At 37.8% G+C, this 19307-nt stretch overlaps 1 protein-coding gene across 1 annotated transcript; it reads right to left on the bottom strand.

Annotated features, from left to right (window-relative positions):
• Positions 1-14569: 14569 nt before the first annotated feature.
• LOC140233795 (patched domain-containing protein 3-like) lies at positions 14570-18336 on the bottom strand. Its single transcript, XM_072313889.1, has 3 exons — positions 17318-18336; positions 15164-16810; positions 14570-14607 (listed from the first exon to the last, which is right to left on the bottom strand). Exons 1-3 carry the CDS (start codon positions 18309-18311, stop codon positions 14570-14572), a joined length of 2679 nt encoding a protein of 892 aa, XP_072169990.1. The 5' UTR covers positions 18312-18336.
• Positions 18337-19307: the final 971 nt, after the last annotated feature.

The raw sequence follows: 19307 nt of genomic DNA, 5'->3' as shown, positions 1-19307 counted from the left end.
GTATAATTATACAATCTATATGTTGTTTCCAAGAAAGCTAACTGTCTACAGTTATACCAAGAAATCTAATGGAATAAACCTGTCTATTCAACTTTCAGCAGTTCCGTAGTCTGACGACGGACTGATGAGTTCATCGCCGCGGAACTCCACGTCCGCATATGAATGTATGCTCGGCAATCCTCTGTTGACGTGACCATTGCCGGTAGTCGAAGGGGAACCTGCAGCCGCAGCGATGCCACCAGTCCTGCCGCAGAGGGCGTGCCAATCATTTCGCTCTCAACCACACTGCCTTCGTCAATTCTCGCTATCGCCAATGACGTAAAAAACTCCTGCGCACGCTAAAGGGCTCACACCTGTAAATAAAATGGAATGTCCCAGACCCCTTCACAAATTCGTACCAAAGATACCAAAATAAATGAAGAAAACAAAATTAATTAAAAATCAATGATGTAGTTTGGCAAAAAACTGAATAGCTGTAGATATTGAGTATGAATTCCTCTACAAACTGCATTTTGGTTGGAAGATGAAAGCTTTTCTGATGGAATTTGAGGGGACTATATTTCATTGGGTACGTGTAGGGAAAATAGGTGATTTTTTGAGTGACAAGAGCTCGTAGTCTGGCTTTGCGGACCCTTGGACAGAATTTGAGCAGAAGAACCCACCCTGGAAATTGGATGGATGAAAGGGTATATCTCACTTATCCAGGTCAGTAAAGCTGAAACACCTCATTTCTCCCAGTTATTTTACAGAATTTTTTGGAAATTAGAATTTTAACACACGTCTCTATGGGGAATTATTTACCCCTGTGAGCCCTATAGAGCTCAGTCACAGGTGCACTGTGGGATTCCTCAGTCCATTGTTCGCTTCCGGTTGTCTAATGCGAGTCGCAGTTCCCATACGATTCAATGGAGTTCTTTGTCTGCTTTTCCGTTGTTAGCCCCCCCCCCCCCCTTTTTTTTTTCTTGGCTATAATTCAGCTTAAAAGAGTTGAAAGTGTCTAAGCTTTACTGATTTGCGGTCACTAGAGTCATGGTTTACTACTGCAAGGCTTCAATGTGCTGGTCACATGATGGAAGGCGAAGAAATCTTCAACAAAAAAATACATCTGTATAAAGACAGAGCGTGTTGTAAGTGCATGTGCTGCCAAAACCGGGGCTAGTTTGCAACATGAGCTATCCCATAATGCGTCTAAAACGCTGCTCTGCGCACGGTACCTACGTATTGGCGATACCCTCAACTGAGTAAACGTTTTCGGTCGAGTCGGAAACCCTGTTCAGAGCCTGAGGTTCTAGATTGTTAAAGGGAAGGAAAACCCAAAAAGTAATGTGGATTGAGTGAAAGCAGCAAAATTATTAAAACACATCTGTGAAAGTTTTAAGAAAATCGGACGATCCATGCAAAAGTTATGAATCTTTCAAGTTTTGGTGTTGGAACCGCTGGATGAGGAGACTACTCGAGGTTATGACGTATGAGAGGACAACAGTATAAAGAAAATATAAAGAAAGTTCCACAAAAAATGCATTTTTTATGAAAATTACAAATTCCATCAACTTGATACTGACATATGTTAAGGGTAGCAATTATTCCCCCTGCCTTCTGAAAGAGGTTAGTCAAGTGCCTTTTCATAATGCTAGAAAAATGAATTTTGTTGAATTTCCTTTATATTTTCTTTGTATTGTTGTCCACTCATACGTCATAACCTCTAGTAGTCTCCTCATCCAGAGGTTCCAACACCAAAACTTTAAAAATTCATAACTTTTGCATCGATTATCTGATTTTCCTCAAACTTTCACTGATGTGTTCTACTGATGTTGCTGCTTTCACTCAGTCCACATTGCTCTTTGGGTTTACCTTCCCTTTAAGTTCAGTCTTCTCTCTTCTGAAAAGTAATTGCATGAAAAAAAGAATTAAATGTAATTTTCTTTTTTAAATCAACATTGCTCACATTGTACATAATCTTATTAGCTCAAACTCTCAACATGATTAATACAGTCGTCTCATTAATACTAGGAGAATTTGGAAAGACTACTACGGTACATTTTCTCAGATTCACTTCAGATTTTTTCGTCAGCTACGGCAAGGGTGCAGGGGAAAAACAATAACAATCAACAACAGCGCAAAATTCAAAATGAGCGAATAAAGAAACGTAATTATTTGTTGGCTTTGATTGTGGCATCCGAATGGATAGGTAAATAAAAAAAAAACACTGCATAAAGACGACCAAAGAACATGAAGAATATGTAATAAATCTGGAATAAATGAATCTAGCTAAAATGCTTAAAGGCCAAATAAGTGGTAGATTGTACACCAATTAATCTAATTCAAGTTCAGTCATTTCTCATATTTACTGTAATTCAAGGAGATTGTACAGTCATTTATCCTTTTTCTAATATCATACTTTTTATTATTTTATGTGGCATCAGTATTGTCTTCATTGTGGTGAGTGGTCAGGAGATGTATGACGAAAAATAAAGATGGCAATAAGAAATCAAGCCTATCAATAATATTGAGAGAAACTGGCAACACCCTGAAAACTCCAAGATTTAGCAAGAATACATGGAATTCATGCTCACATGCGGCCGTCTTTTGATACTTTATTCCTAAGAGCTAAAAATTGAAATGTTTATAACACCAAAAACATAATTTGAAAAATGACGCGTCATTATCGAAGGCTGGGCGCATTAATACTTCATTCACTGCATTTAATCTTCTACATATCTGATGAAACACAATGACTTTGTACATTAAAGTGTCGCGGAATATGGACATGTACAAAGCAGAGGCTTTAAGTAAACTTATATTTAAAAAGAGGAGGAATCAACAAAAGAAAAAACCGCATTTCAAGAAATATCCATTGATTATCATATCCTTGACACGAGAAGATGAACATCATAAAGTAAGATTTGAGAAGAGACTACAAGGTAGAGAACGACCAAAAGGCAAGAAAACAGGGGAACTTTCGTCATGGCATAATGTGATAATCCCAATATTTCTTATACTGTGCTGCTACTCTGGTATATGAAAAAAAAAGTAGTGGATTGATATGTCATACAGGGTAACTGTTGCTGCCATTGTAGTGTAAGTATATATATTTCTGAAACTCATGATATCACAACGATAATGTTTAAGACAGTATGAAGTGTTCTTTAGTAACTCTCTGTAGGTAAATTTCCGACCACTTTTAAGGCACTTCATTCACCTTTTTATACGTCTAACCCGCATTTTTATCCATGTTTTACTTCACTCCATAAACTACTCAAGCCATGCTAATTTGAGAGAATTACATATTTTCATATGAACTACAGAGCAGAGATGAATCATTTCAGGAAAGTTCGACATTGGGGGTTGAATGTACATATTTTACATAATTAGCACTTTACAGAACATTCCTCCTTCAATCCTGGGATGTGGTTTTCATTGACAATTGAAGCCAAGTGTTTCAATAATGCATGATCATTCTATATTGTATATCATTGTCAGACTCAGTTACCAGGAGTATAAAAAAAAAAATATCAGTTTTCATTAAAATATGTCTGGAAAAGACAGCAATAGGACAATTTGAAGTCATGCTCATGTAAAGAAGAACAGGATGTAAAAGACCTTAAAATATATCCAAAAGAGTAGCATTGGTCGTGCTTTTTTATGAGTGATCTGAGTCTGTATTTAGCACAAGCTACTTTATTTACAACTATAGATGGCCTTCATCTGCGATTCAATGTTAAATCTTACATTCTAAAAGCTAGATTGATATGATTTTAATTTGATCTCATGACATCACCTGTCCTTAAAATGTCAAAATGAATAAGCCAAATTGCAACTGGTGTCCAGTGATGTAGCCCTGAAAAAAATGCTTGAAAGGAAACACAAACACATTTCATTGGGCTTTCACCTTGCCTGCATGTACATGTATGAACCACCAGGCTTGTTATAAATGGTTGGGTGTCGCGTAATTTCTGCATGTGTGCCTGAAATTAGCAATCCATTTTCCACCTTTGGTGTCTTTTAACAACAACAACAAAATCACAGTTATGAAGCAATGTACAGTACACAAGCGAAGATAGGGTTAGGGTTAGAAGATAGTCCTAATCCCAACCCTAACCCTTACCCTGCCTGGGACCGCCAGTGTACTGTACATTGCTGCATAGCTGTAATTATTGTCATTATTATTATTATTATTATTATTATTATTATTATTATTATTATTATTATTATTATTATCATTATTATTATCATTATTTGAAAGACACCACCGGAAAAAAAAAAATGGGTTATTAATTGAGTATATGAATATACCAACGACCCAAGTCCATGGAAGACCATTTCGAGTAAACTAAAAAAAAAAAAAAAAAGATAAAAAACTTCATATCTTTTTTATTTGTCCAATGATATTCTATTTAACTATGATGGGAAGGCAACATTGTAGATACAAATTAGAACATATATTATGATGACAATTAACATTAACTTTATGTGCCATGGTGGAAACCCCCTGTGTGCCACATTATTCTGAGACACGAAGGTAGTCATGCTTTGATAAAGAATTCTGTTTTCCAATTTGTATAACTTCTACAAATTTCTGTTAAGATGGGCATAATAGTAGGCAAAGAGGAATGCCAAACTTTGTTTCCATATAAGTTGTATGAAGAATCTATTTTCAATTTTTCTTTTGAATGACCAGTTGCTGCACTACTGTAAAGGCATAGGTTTTGCACATAAAACCGTGATAGAAACTTAGAATGTACGAGCAAATCTAGTTGGGAACACCACTTGATAGTCAATCACCACATAGAATGCAAGCCGTATATGAGAGGAACTTTCATTGTGCCGCGAGATTAGCAGTGATTAGCGATTTATCGATCGATTTTGTCGGCTTTGTTTGTTGAGCAGAATATGCGAAGTTGGCACGCCGTTGACTGAGTCGGACGTGCGAACGTGGCACATAAAGAGTTAAGTGGAGAGGCCATTTTGTGTGGTGGACTTGGGTCGTTCTTTGATTCATATGGACTTGGGTCGTTCTTTGATTCATATACATGATATTCTGCAATAGAGATGAAAGAAGGATGAGAGAGGGCGCTATTATAATATAAGGAATTGGGTCATTCTTACATTCATTATGAATGTAAGAATGACCCAAGTCCTTCATTTTTACATTAATATAAGTTTATAAGTCATTCATTTCAGGCACTTCCGGGGGTAATTAGGATTTATCATTTATACACAAGATGAGTTCATGCATAAGCTACAATTTCCCATGTCAAACTGAATTTGGCCAAAAATTGGACTTGGGTCGTTCTTATATTCAGGTCTTCAATTTCAGGCATGCATGCAGAATTTACGCGACACCCAACCATTTACAACAAGCCTACTATACCACAATGCTTTCATGCTTTGATTAAGAGGATTTATATATGGCTTCAGAGGACTTATATACTTGGACTGTATCAGTGTTGATTATTGTAATTGGTATTTATCATCTCCTCTAATAAAATTTCTCATTGATTTTTTGAAGATGCATTCATTGAAGCATGAGCTATTCTGCATTATTTGTTAACTTGTACAATGTTCATGAAATAAATGTACGTTTGATTGCATGTACAGCGTGTGACGTATCAGATGTATGTAACGCTGCATTTTCAAGAAGTGTTAGCATCTTCATAGCTCCTGAAAATCATCCGAAATTAGCACTTAGTGATTTTTAGAATTTAAGAAGTTTTACACTTTGCAATTCACCCAGAGTTCTGTGAGGAGAGAGTGTTCGTATTAGAGAACTTAGTCAGGAGAGCTTGTTAGACAGAGTGATGAGTCAGGAGTGCAGGACTAATAATGCATTAGTCAAGGTTATTAGTCGAACCATTTCTACTAATCTAGTTAGTCAAAATGGCACCTAAAATGTTAATCAGAACGCGTTAAAAGTTGGTCATGCAATATTGACTAACTGTAATAGGAATAACTTAATTTATTCAAGTGATGATGACTAACATTGCTGGACCAACTTTAACTTAGTCACTCGGTGCCTGATTAATCTTTATTAAGCCAAACAACTCTACCTGTGAAAATGGGCACCATCTGGACTATTTTTTTTTTTTTTTTTTTAGTCAAATGACCAATAAAACGATTTCGGTGTAGTGTCAATCAGTTTCGTCCGTCAGAATGATCCGATAGATAGATAATACCTATTTTCGCTGTCTCCAATTGATTTTCACTCAGGTCAATAAGTACTGTCTTCTTGACTGTTACCACTGTTGATAATCTGATATGGATTTTATTGAAATCTATGCAGTCGAACAATACTCTCAATATAAAGACTTGCTTCAAGATGAAATAAGAAGCATCAGTTGAAATCCCCCCTCCCTCCCCCCCCCCCCAAAAAAATGACATTTTAATTTAAAACGGTGCCCATATCGTCTGTACACTGAGAGCTCTTGGTAGCTTTTTGAAGAAAGTACAAATTGTGAACATTGCACGTCTCCTTACGGAGTTTTTTGTAATGAGTATTAATTGTATACAAATTTCTTGAATGGGACACAATAGACGATAACATCTGAGTAAGCCGTATCTATTTCTAGCGTGAACAAATGAGCTATATAAGTCATTGTTTGCAGCGATTGAATAATGGAAACGTTATTGCATTTTCAGGTAAATTAAAAAGAAAAAAAAATGAAAGAAATATTTCCGGGCAAGGCACCAAACGAATGCTTTGTCTTGTTTGTTTGTTTGTCTGACTGTTTACCTATCATACACTCCAATAAGACATCGCAAAAATGTTGACGAAATTTAAAAGAAATAATCTAAGAAAAGGACACACTTCAGTATATGGTTTTGTACAAGTTGGTTTTTCTTCAAGTCTCTATAATAATTATACACGTACCTCCGTTTTTCTGTCCAAACGATGAACGGAAAGATGCAGTATAATCCAAACAGTACATCAATACTTCAGTTTACTCCAAGCAAGACGAATGAACTCGGAATCCATGGCGTTTTTAAACTCCAGTGGTCAAATACAAACAGACTGCTCAAAGATGAATGCAGAACGTTTACTTGCGATGAAAATTGGATAACCAACTCATCGTTTAGTCGTCTGCTCTAGATTTCCCTGTAAGATTCGTCAGCGTGTTTTACAAAAGCAGGTGGCTACAAGCAGAGTGTTATGTGCAGTATGTTTCCTAACTACATTGTTGATTAGTAAGACGAGAACCCTTCGATAGATGCCAATCAGTGGTTTCCGCGAGTCTGGAATCCGAAGAGCATTCTTATGGGGCTGGAAGAGGTGAGCATGTGTGTATATATAACCGGTACCCAAAGGTATAACATTATAAAAAAAAAAAAAAAAAAAAAAAATCTGGTATATTTCAGGGTCATCTGTAATGGAATTCGAATCCCGAGGAAATTCGCTATGCCAAAGCTTTTAGTCCATGGGCCAAGAGGCGAAAAATTGGTTATTGGTACCATCTCAGGTGGCAATACCTTTTTGGTGTCATTTTGTTTGTTGGGCATAGATATGCTTATCAAGCTATGATAGCATTTCCAAATGAGTAGCTTAGTCCTAATAAATGAATTTTCAACCAATTTGGTCTCGTTTTTATATCCCTATACTTCTGAATCGAGGCTAACCGCTATAGAAACAAGAGCACGGTCTTCTGTATGTCCATGGAGCTCATGGTATGTCCACAGGTGTTCTGTTGTAAACGCGGTGCGGTTAGTATTTATTCAAGGCGGCGAAGGGAATATCCAAAGGGTGATGCTGTCCAGAGCTAAACGCGGTGCGTTTAGTCTTTATTCAAGACGGCGAAGGGAATATCCAAAGCCTATGATACAGTGTATATCCCTTTATCTAAAAAACAAACAAAAAAGCAATTCCTCGTGGATTTTGCCGTATTTTTGATTATTCATCATTTTCCGGTGAAAATGCTGAGGTGAAAACACTAATGCCACGCCAATGTAGCTTTATTTCCATCAAACAATGAACTGGTACACTACGATACGTAATAATAAATACTATTGTAAATGAGCAGAGTGATTTTTGTTTAAAACTGATGTATTTGTTGAGAGGGTATTATAAAAACAGTATAGATAATTCCTTTTATTAGTAACTTTAGATATGATAACGGTACATTTAATTGTTTTGTTTTGTTGTTTGTTTTTTTTTTGCAGTGTTTACCAGAACTGATATTGTTGTTAATCAGACAAACACACACACACACACACACACACACACACACACACAGACACGGAAACAATTGTCACACAATTAGTCCATGGGCCAAGACCCGAAAAATGGGTTACTGGTACCACCTGAGGTGGCAAGTTCTAGTTGTGCATTTTGAAATGGAATATATCTAAGGAATATTATTTTGCTATAAAAGTATAGCATTCCAGAGTAGTAGCTTAGCCATAGATTTCAGCCATCAACCCGACCAATGCCAAATATTTTTGACGCTCTTTGACCAAAGACAGGCAGAGTGTGACCTTTGAAAATTTCCACTAGGAATTGTTTTTTTTTGTTTGCTTTTTAGATAAAGGGATATACACTGTATCATTAGCTTTGGATATTCCCTTCGCCGTCTTGAATAAAGACTAAGCGCTGTGGACATCATAACCCTTGGATATTCCCTTTGCTGCCTTGAATAAAGACTAAGCGCACCGCGTTTACAACAGAACACCTGTGGACATACAGAAGACAGTGCTCTTCTTTCTATAGCGGTTAGTTTCGATTCAGAAGTAAAGGGATATAACAGCGAAACCAAACGGGTTAAAAATTCATTTATTAGGACTAAGCTACTCATTTGGAAATGCTATCATAGCTTGATAAGCATATCTATGCCCGACAAACAAAATGACACCAAAAAGGTTTTGCCACCTCAGATGGTACCAATATCTGGCCTGGCCCATGGACTATTTATCATAACCGGTAAGGGCGGGGGGGGGGGGGTGTCCCGAGGGAAGGTGAAATTACAATTACATTACTTTTTTCACTTATTCAGAGAACACTGAAGAGGAACTACTCTATATTGCTGCTGTTTATATCGAGAGTTGTGAATATCGTTTCAATTATCGACCCTGGAACGCAAGCATAAAAACATAACAACATAACAAGCATAACAACAACAACAAACAAACAACAATTTATAAACATTTTCTTTTTTCCTGCCTGCTCATACTTGTTTATTCCTCTCCTCTCCTCTCTCTCTCTCTCTCTCTCTCTCTCTCTCTCAATGTCATTTCTCCCTGTCTGTCTGTCGTTCTTGCTCTCTCTCCTGCTCTCTCCCCTCAATTCTCCCGCCTCTATCCCCCTCTCTCTCTTTCTCGTTTTTTTTTTCTTTCTTTCTTATGAATCCCATTCATCTATTTTCTTCTCTTGTTTTTTTTTTCTACCTGTCATTGTCCCCTTCTCTTTTCTTCTGCAGTTGTCTCGCTTCATTTGCCTTGAATACGCCATTCATTTTAAATTCGTCATTCTTACTCCTCGATTCAATGCCTTATGCTCATGGTACCGTAGTAATGTGACTGACTTTGTGAATTATGTTATTATAGCTTAATGTTCCATAATGTCATTCAGCGCATGCTTTACAACTGCTACAGACAATATGGAGTAACATGCAGAAGTACTTGTACGTGCGCCAAAGCTACGTGACTCGTACAGATCATGCGGTGAAGGCAGCGACTTTATTGTCACGTTTTATGTACATTTCCGCGAAACATTTTTTTTTTGAAATGCTGATAAATACTACAATGGAGAATACTGTAACGTAAAAGCAACCACTAGTTTCTTCTCCATCGCCACACATTCAATCCGATTTGATTCCAAATTTACACATATCCCGATATCATTCTGTGTAAATACGAAGTAAATAAGTAATAATTACGAATTATGTTATATAATCATCATTTTGAAATTGCATTTATCCAATAATCACAGTAAACTCCACTCATTCCATAATTCTTCTTGATTGTACGGTTACGCGTTCAGTGCAAAAATACATATCAGTGCAAAAATATCAGAATAAATGTTTAAAGTATGACATATAGTAACTGTTCATGTCTAAGCAGACAAATGAATTATACAAGACATCATATTAGAAATAAAATAAGTAGCATGATACTTCCTGTTATAATTATGATTATAATAATATACATGTGCGCATACAGTCATATTTAGAGTCGGTGAGTTTAAATTGACATAACATGTGCGTTCATAATCGTACATGGTATTTACATAATACCGTAGCACCTAAAATCGTGTCAAAGATTTTTCCTCCTTTAAAAAGAGTACCAGCCATGTGGTCCATAGCGGTAAAAAATCGATGAAAATCAGATTGTGCCAAGTGTCACAGGACACGGAAAAATCTGCAAACGGCAATGTGGGCCATATATTTCATAATTTAATTTACTTCGCGTTTGCATGAAAATGTATGTGCATTTATACATGTTATATGTGTCCTGTGTGTGCCAGTTAGTGTCACCGAATGAATAATTATCATTAAGGACGACTGAGGAAAAGTTTCCATGTTCAGCCAATTGATTACGTGACTGATGAAAGTTAGCACAACAATATTACCAAATCCTCAACTCACTGTGTACCCTCATGACTAACGCCATCAACGGTCGACATAAAAAAAAAAAAAAAATCTGGAAGAGTGAGTCTACTTGGGCTTCAATTGGGCCTTCCATGTTCACCTAATGGGTGATGACTTTGGGAGTTTGAGGGGAAGGGATGACTTCCCTATAAAGGAAAACAACTTTACACTGACAATCTGTGTTCTAATAAATGAAATGACAATGCTCCAAATACCAATGTACAGGATGGTCTTCGCACATAAACAATCCGTGAATATAAGGCCACTTTAAATATCTTGGCACTTGCTTGTGTTTATGTGTGTGTGTGTGTGTATGTGTGTGTGTGTTTTTTTTTTAACAAACACATCATATAACATAAAGTTACACAGCATTTAAAAATAGAAATAAAGCTAGTTTGGTAACTTTCATCATCAACCACGAATAGAAAACAAAAATAAGACAGACTAATATCAGATCGCGGTTAGAAAACTTTGCGACATGAGACGGTTGTGTCGGGAAGAAAGGTTTGATATCTGAGCTAATTCACATCATAATAATGTTCTGACATTCGTTATTTTTTGTTCTTTGAATACATACTTTTACAGTGATTTGAATTGAGTTGATGCATATGTGACCCTGCACCACACACACAAAAAAAGTCGTCAGACATGGGTTCTGAGATTCTGAAAGAGCAGACTTTCAAGGGACTGTATAGTACTGGTAGAGGTGGGATTCACGTTTTGAACATTCGTAAGTGAGATAATGAGAAACCTCTTATGAAAATTAATATGAAGAAGCTTGTAATTCTAAGAAGGATTCAGTGTTTGTTTGATGAGAATTGGTTTTCAAATGGCTGAGATAAAAAAAAAAAGTGATGATGATAAAAGGCGACAGGCCCCGCCTTTTATTAGGATCTCTTTATTTCACCTTGTTTCTGGATATCTCAGCCATTTAAAAACCGAATTTCATCAAATAAACTATTGATACCATTTAAAATTGCAAGCTCTTTGACATCTCATATGCTGTATATCTCGCAAAACGTTAAAAGCTAAATCCTCACTCCAACCGGAACTTTACACACCCTTTAAGCCTTAAAATGATATATAAATACATTAAAATGGACTCTCTTAACCAGGGAGGGGAATGTCACTCTCCTGCTCTTAACCCATCTAAATATTGAAAAGAAAACACATACTCTGGAAAAGTGTTTACCGAAAAAAGAGACTCTAAGGTATGGTCTATTCAAGCGCTTAATCTTACCAAGCTGTGCTAGATGTGCAATGAACATGATGAATGTGACAAAAACAGGACGTAAAACTCTGCAGCATAAACAATTAAGGAAATATGAAATTAAGGGGAAATTGATCGTGCTCTATACTCTCTAAAAAATCGAGTGTACATTTTCATTCTTGAAGGATTGAATACAAAAAAAGAGTGTTGTTGTCTTAGAGTGACCTCAGGGATAACTACAAAATCTTTGAATGATCCTTGAGGTCACTCCATAATGAGTGAAAATAGACATTTTCATTCAAAATTCACTCCAGTTTCACTCTAAATCCACTCTTTTTTTGTTGTTGTATTCACTCCTTCAATAGTAAAAGCTTTTTTTTTTTTTTAAGTATCAACACGGAAAGTTACCGCCCAGTTACGATCGCCCCGCCACTATACAGGCATGATAACCTGGAAACATTAAACTGCACATTACTTGAATATGAGACCATTCTGAAGTAAATAATTTTCACACAATAGTAATACAATGTAGGCCCTACTCTTAAATGAATCCTACAGGGATTGGAACAATCATCCCCCAGCATTCCCATTGATTCACACTGATCAGTTACCAGCCATCCCCTTTAAGAGTTATTAGAGTTACACGTGAAGGGCGTGTACAGAGTTTTTTTTCTTTTAAGAAATGAAAAAGAAACTTTAAGACAGACCTCGTAACACTTTTCTACAAAAGTGTTCCAGAAAAACGGCTAAAATAACAATATCCCATTCGTCTTATGATCCAAAACTTTACGATTATGTAGCTGACGCCTTGCTCTTTTAGAAAATATTAAAAAACAACTCAAGATTGACTAGGTTGACATATGTCATCTAGTTTGAGTCCTGACACAAAATCATTGTGCGAGATGTTTTGTTGGTTTTGTGATTCACGGTCACACATTGACTAAAACCAGGGAGGTGGAACTTTCCGCCTCCTTGCTAAAACTGATCGGTTTAAAGCCGGGTTCTTATCGTTCTTTACCATCTTTGGCTTTAGAGTAATAAAAGTAAATATTATCAAACTTCGCATATGTCGCATTGGCTTTCAAATTAAATGAATTGAATTGAATTGAATTGAATTGAATTGAATTGAATTGAATTGAATTAAATAAAATAATTCGTAACAAGAACACAGAATGCATAATAATGTTACACATTTATCTTTGGATGACACCTTGGGGAGACAGTATAAATTTAAAATAACGCATTCAGGATATTCTAGAGCTTAAGGAGACAAAATACAATTTGAGTCTTCTTAAAGTTTCCAGCTACATTTGATCCCATCATATTCAAGAATTAACTGCTGAGCACGCTTTGTATACATTTTTATACACCCTTCCAGCACACCAGGAAGCTGTATCCAATGTTTTGTCTAATTACAGAGCAAATATATATATGAAGACTTTGTTCGCAAAAACCGATAAGTCCATTTTTGAAGATTTTGAAGTATGGTCTCTGTCATAAAGTACAAAACAATACCTTTTAAATGATATATTGGTCACTACATATAAAGGTACATTTTTGAAGTTATGGTCGAAAGAAGCAAACATTTTCTTATTATTCTCTTTATTTTTCTTGACCTTTAATCACAAATATCTCCATTTGGCAAATATGGACTCTCTCTCTCTCTCTCTCTATATATATATATATATATATATATTATAATGTTATAATAATAATAATATTTAATAATAATAATTATTATTATTATATGTATCATGCTGGACTGAACACATTAGTTATATTTAGGGTCATATGAATTCCCTCATACTTTCGATTAGTATACAAACACCGAAATATGTGAGCAAATATTTCTTTGAGTATATACACATGCAGGCAAAAAAAAAAAAAATCACAGATGTACGTGAATCATATACACAAGACAGACAGACACATACACTTATAATTATATCTATATATAAGAACAAAGAGCATGGAGCTTTTGAAAAAAAAAAACCCTGCCTTTGCTTACATTTTTGAAACGTGTATGTTGTAGAACTGAATGGTACAAAGCACCTAATGAAGTAGAGCGAATAGGATGTTTCCAGGGAAGGATAGGTTCGCTCAGTTTTGTCACTTTACTTCAAGATTTAATATCACTACCTTGTTGCCTCCACACCCTCAGTTCCGTTCTTATCAAACTGTGTCATCAACCACCCAGTATGTCACGAAATACTACTTGACTGTGACTGTTGTATATTACAGGTTAACGGTATAATTCAGCCTTTTCTGGGAGAACTGTGAAAATGTATTCATTCTCCAATTACCTCTTTTCTCTGAGGATAATCCTTTCTCTAAAGTTTCAGAAAACAGTATCACTGAAAGTATTTCTGAAGGAGTGTTAGGAGCTATCTAGGACGTTGTTTACAAAGGAATGATTTGTATGTTTTTAATTCACTATGGAAGGGACCAGGAAGTACAAGAAATCTTGTTCCTCTGTTTCTACCAAAAGAGTGAATGCCTTTGTATTTTGTCGACAAAATGAGTAAAGAAATTGAAAATTCTTCAGCATTCAACAGATCAAATTCAGGTCTCAGAATTTGCCACCTCTTCAGCGATATCACGGCGTGTCTGCCACAGAACCATGATATTTTAGATAATCATTGCCCCACCTGAGAGATTGCAGGCAAAGCACCTCTAAGGCAATGCATTCGTAGTTAAATCCAAAGTTAAATCCATACCATTACGTTGCACCAAAATGATATTCAAGTTTACCGACGACCAAATAGTCTAAATCCTCTCCAGACACTCATACTTCTGGTGCAAAGGCGGCGTTGTTATGCGCACCTAAAAAAAAAACCAGAAAATTATACAAACAAGGAGAAAACAAGCCTTTAAAAATAATAGTAAACGCATTGAATATTCCATTGGCTTAGATACATTCGGAGTGAATGTTGATGCGAGCATATTGTGGCAAAAGCCCAATAATTATTATCAATTGTGAATAACATTGATTTTTCACCCTTGATCGTGTTTGAGGGTTGTCATCCTTTGCACCAACAACAATAACAAAAAAGCCCCAAACCAAGCCAAACTGTACATAATGCTCCATAGTTATCAATACATATAAAGACAAAAATGAATTATAAACTTATTCTTAAATGCATGTAAAAGCAAATGCCTTGAGTTAAAAGGAGCAATTGCACAAAGTTGGCATGCTTTCTCAAATGCCAGAATAAAGTAATATATTTTCAATTTCAAAAACAAATCTTGGTATTTGAATGTAAAAGTATACTCAGTTATTGTCAAGACATAATTAACCGCTGTTAACCAATGATGCATAGGTCTGATAGGCAACAATTTCATGTTATCTACCGGTATAATTACGATGTACAGAACTCACCGTTCGAAGATACGCGAGCCTTGTTGTTATCCTGTCGATCGTCGTCTTCATTGGACCAACAGAAGCAGCAGCCGAATGACGACAGGAGGACCGGCAGAAAGACAAGACTATGGAGAATCCCAAAGAGCATCACCAGGAGCATCACCTTGAAGAAGGCGACAAATATGTAGCTGGTTGACCAGTTTAGGGCGATTATGGCGATGATTGTAGATATGGCTCCTTGCAGGATGGGCATTCCGAGAGAGTAGAGCGCCATCACGGCGTGCTGAGATGCGATCGAGAGCATGTGTCTTCCGTCGTACTCTTCTTGACCAGAAAGAAAGGAGTATGTGATATGAGCGGAGAAATCGACACTGAATCCTATGCAGAGGATGAGGTTGATCATGGAGATACTATCCAGACGTACGTCCCACAGGGACATATAGCCAACGATGCCGACCTCAATGGATGCGATGCACAGGGCTACCACCACGGAGCAGATTAGATTGGGGATGAGAAAGAAAGCGACGACGAACATGGCGGCAACAGCTATAGAGAGATTTTGGATTGTGACGGATCGGATCCTGGCATACTGCTCGTAGACGATGAAGAAGGGTGAGAACGTGGTTAAAGTTATTTTGGCTTCACTCGCCTTGTCTCGAACTTCACTCATCATCTGCACTTGCTGGTTTGTGGTGACCAAGCTATCTCCCGTGAGTATAAATCGGGATGACTCTATCACAGTGTCGTTGGAACCTTCCTCGAAAACGATGTCTTGCGAGTATCTTGAGAAAGAGGGGTTGGTGAGGAATTGGTTAACAAGTAGGCGAGAGAACTCATCTGGTTCTGATCTTACACTTGCCGGAACATTTGCTGCATCAAGGAATTTCAGGAAGTCCCGAAGCCAAAATTCCGTGTACTCAGAGGAATGAATGTATTCACTGCTTTCGAAATCTTCTACGAGAACCTCTAACTCTTGTTGAACTGTTGCGTCACTGTAATTAAGGCTTTCTTGGATAACGGCAGAAACAAAAGGTCCATACGTCGAAAAGTGATCAGATTGATGCTCAAAAAAATCGTAAGCTGGCGACCCGGAACGGGCCAGTAGTTTCAATTCCAGACCCTCGGAAACATTCAAGCATCCATAGATGGCACCAGCCAGGTAGGCGCAGAAAGCAAGCAAGGTGAGAAATTTTACTGCGGGCTTCATCAGGAATGGTCCGTAGTATTCTTTGAAGAATGTCATAAGACCGGTCTCACAGTTTCCGACCGTCTTTTCACGGCGTTGTTCTTCCGACAGACCACCTGCACAACAGAACTTGTATGCCGTTGAGGGCGCTTCATCAGGCGATTTTACTTTCATCAAAGTCCAAACGTGACGATTCGCCGCCTCCCTTCGACCAGTGAGCGCCATGCAGGCTCCGAAGAAAGTAATCTGGAAGATATAGTCGAAGATGACTGCGACGCCGGTATAGAGACAGAAGACGCGGACCGCTGGTAGTGGGTTGATCGACCCTATACCGAAGGCGAGGGCGTCGGTGATGCTGGTGATGGTGATGGAGACTGCCGCCTCGGAGAAGGCTTTCCCCATTCGCTCCTCAACACTGTCACACGGACTGGTCTTCCGCCAAGCAGCAAGCATGATGAACATGTCATCAATCCCAATTCCTAGATAAGACGAGGTGCAAGATGAAATCATGAATGAAACAAACAAAACAAAAATAGTTCCCTTTAATCGCTTTCCAGAGTCCTTTCCAAGTTCTTTAATATTCTACTTTACATGTTTTGAAAGAGTCTGCCATCGTCTGTTTTCCTTCAGGGTGACCACGTATGGCAGCTGTCTTTAAAACATGTTTGTTTGTTACCAGATGATTGTGACCATTGTTTTATTGAGTAGACTGGCTTCTTTCCTAAGTATTTGTTTTATATGATTTTGATTTGATATTGTATTCAACAAGTAGTTGATTTGAAAACGTATTTTGAAATGCAATGTAATACTATGTAAACACTTGGAAAAAAGAATCAAGTTCATATCGTGAACCTAGCCTTATTTTTTTTTTAAAGATGACCCTCCTCCCCCACCCATGAAAAAATAATAAATAAACCGGTCCAAAGTGAACAATGTAGCTCTGAACGGGCTCACCGGTCACTGTACACTGTATACTTGACACTCACCAATGATTAGGAATGGCATTGAGGACGTCACTATGTTGAAGTTGACCCCAGCGTAGGAAAGTAGTCCCAGAGAGGACGCCACAGCAAGAGACGCGGAGATTGTTCCCATGAAGCCAAGAAAGGGTTTGCTAAACACCCAGTCAAACATCACACAAGACGTGATGGCGAAAGTGAAGAGTAACGTGTATGAGATGGAGAAAAGAGGAATGACGGACTCCGTCGAAAGGCTCACTTCACTGTCCAGCGTGTGGGAATTGATGAATGAGACAGATATTGCATCGGACTCAAAGTTGTCTACAAAGCGCTCGAATTCAGTCTCCCACTCCATACCCTCCTCCTCGAGAAGGGATGTGGTCTGCAGAATGTAATTCAGGGCGAAAAGTCCGGCTCTCAAGATTGTCTCGTTGTTTCCCAGCTCTACATCTCCAAAGGTAGTTCCAAGGAAGTAGCTCTCGCCGTTGGACGCTTCGAAGAATGGGTAGGTCAAGTTCACGTGTTTCAGGTAACTGACGTTGCGGTCGAGGATCTCCAGGACTGGGTTATCCAGGCAGACACCCCGACTCATGGCGCAGAGAGACTCGTACGTGAGCGGCGTTCCATTGCTGTTGGTTACTGACACGTTCCGCAATTCACGGTCGAAGCGTAGTATCTCGGAAAACATGTCCTCCACCAAGACATCGTCTCCTGCTGTCGGCGATATGATGATGTTTGCGGCGAGATCGTCCGTGCCATTTCCGCGTGTCGCCGTGTACTCATCGTAGTCGGTGGGAAAGTCATCGTATACAACCACAGCGTCGTCACGAGCTTGGCTGTTATCCGGTGTGAAGAGAAAGATGACATCGGTGTCGACCTTCAGGAACATGATTCCGACAGACAAGGCTGCCGCAACGATGAGGGAGATGAGGATAAATATGGAAGGCCATCGAGAGACAAACTTTCCGTAGTTGTAAAACAGCCGAGTCAGGCCGCGATCAATACAGTCACATTTGGCCATTATTGGAGCCTTCAGTCAGCTGACAATCGATTGATACTTCAAATACTGTCAGATATGACAAACCGGATATCCATGCGAAAGACGATTGTCTTTAAAGACGAATTTTCCAGCTTGTCACCTGCCTGTTCCACGAGTTTTGGTAAATCTGCACGATGAAGTTTTGAAACAAAACCTTTTATGGACAACTTTATACACTAAGAAACATACACACTCATGTACTACCTACCAACACCAACCCCGCTCTTGACTATGTGTATAAAGAGTTTTCTTCCAAAAGGATCTTAATGCACTTTAGTGTATTTACCCCTATTTCGCACAATTCCCCGTTTCCCTTCAGGTAGTCCTTGAAGAGTCATTTCCATGGGTACCAAAAATGACAATGAATAACATCCTGCATAATTTATGTCCTGAATTTAACTTTTAATATATTATTTATTTTTTCTTTTTAATTTGGGTCTTTAAAAAAAAAAGTTTTATTCACGCAATTCCTTTGACAGTCGTTGTGCTTAAGCCGTTCACTCGGCATATTATTAGTGTAGAAACCTTGCCTGATATAGTAACAACTTGTAAAGATTAATTCGAAACTGAGCTTCAGCGGCCATCCGTGCCTTTAACAGTGAGGCCGTTTATTGTCAATACCTCACCAACCCTCATCCTATTTGTATTACAAAAAACAACAACAACATACTAAACATTGCCCTACATAACAGCAATCTCTGCCAAGTAAAATGCGTTGTACAAGACAGGATTTACATGCCCTTTTCCATCATCATCACTGTTATTCTTCACTATCATCCTCACCATCATCATCATCAACATCATCGTCACCATCATCATTATTATCATTAACATTGTTTGTTATCGTCTTTGACATAATTGATTTAGTACAGCATAATATTATTTAACACAATCCTCACAGATTCATGCCTCATAGGTTGTGTTGATTTCTGATCAATCAGTGAGTGGTTTCGCTATAGGAAATCAAGATACAAGATG

This window comes from Diadema setosum, chromosome 10, assembly GCF_964275005.1.
Source record: "Diadema setosum chromosome 10, eeDiaSeto1, whole genome shotgun sequence".
NCBI classification, from domain to species: Eukaryota; Metazoa; Echinodermata; class Echinoidea; order Diadematoida; family Diadematidae; genus Diadema; species Diadema setosum.
The sequence above is the reverse complement of the archived record's forward strand: the minus strand, read 5'-3'. Positions and strand labels throughout refer to the sequence as shown.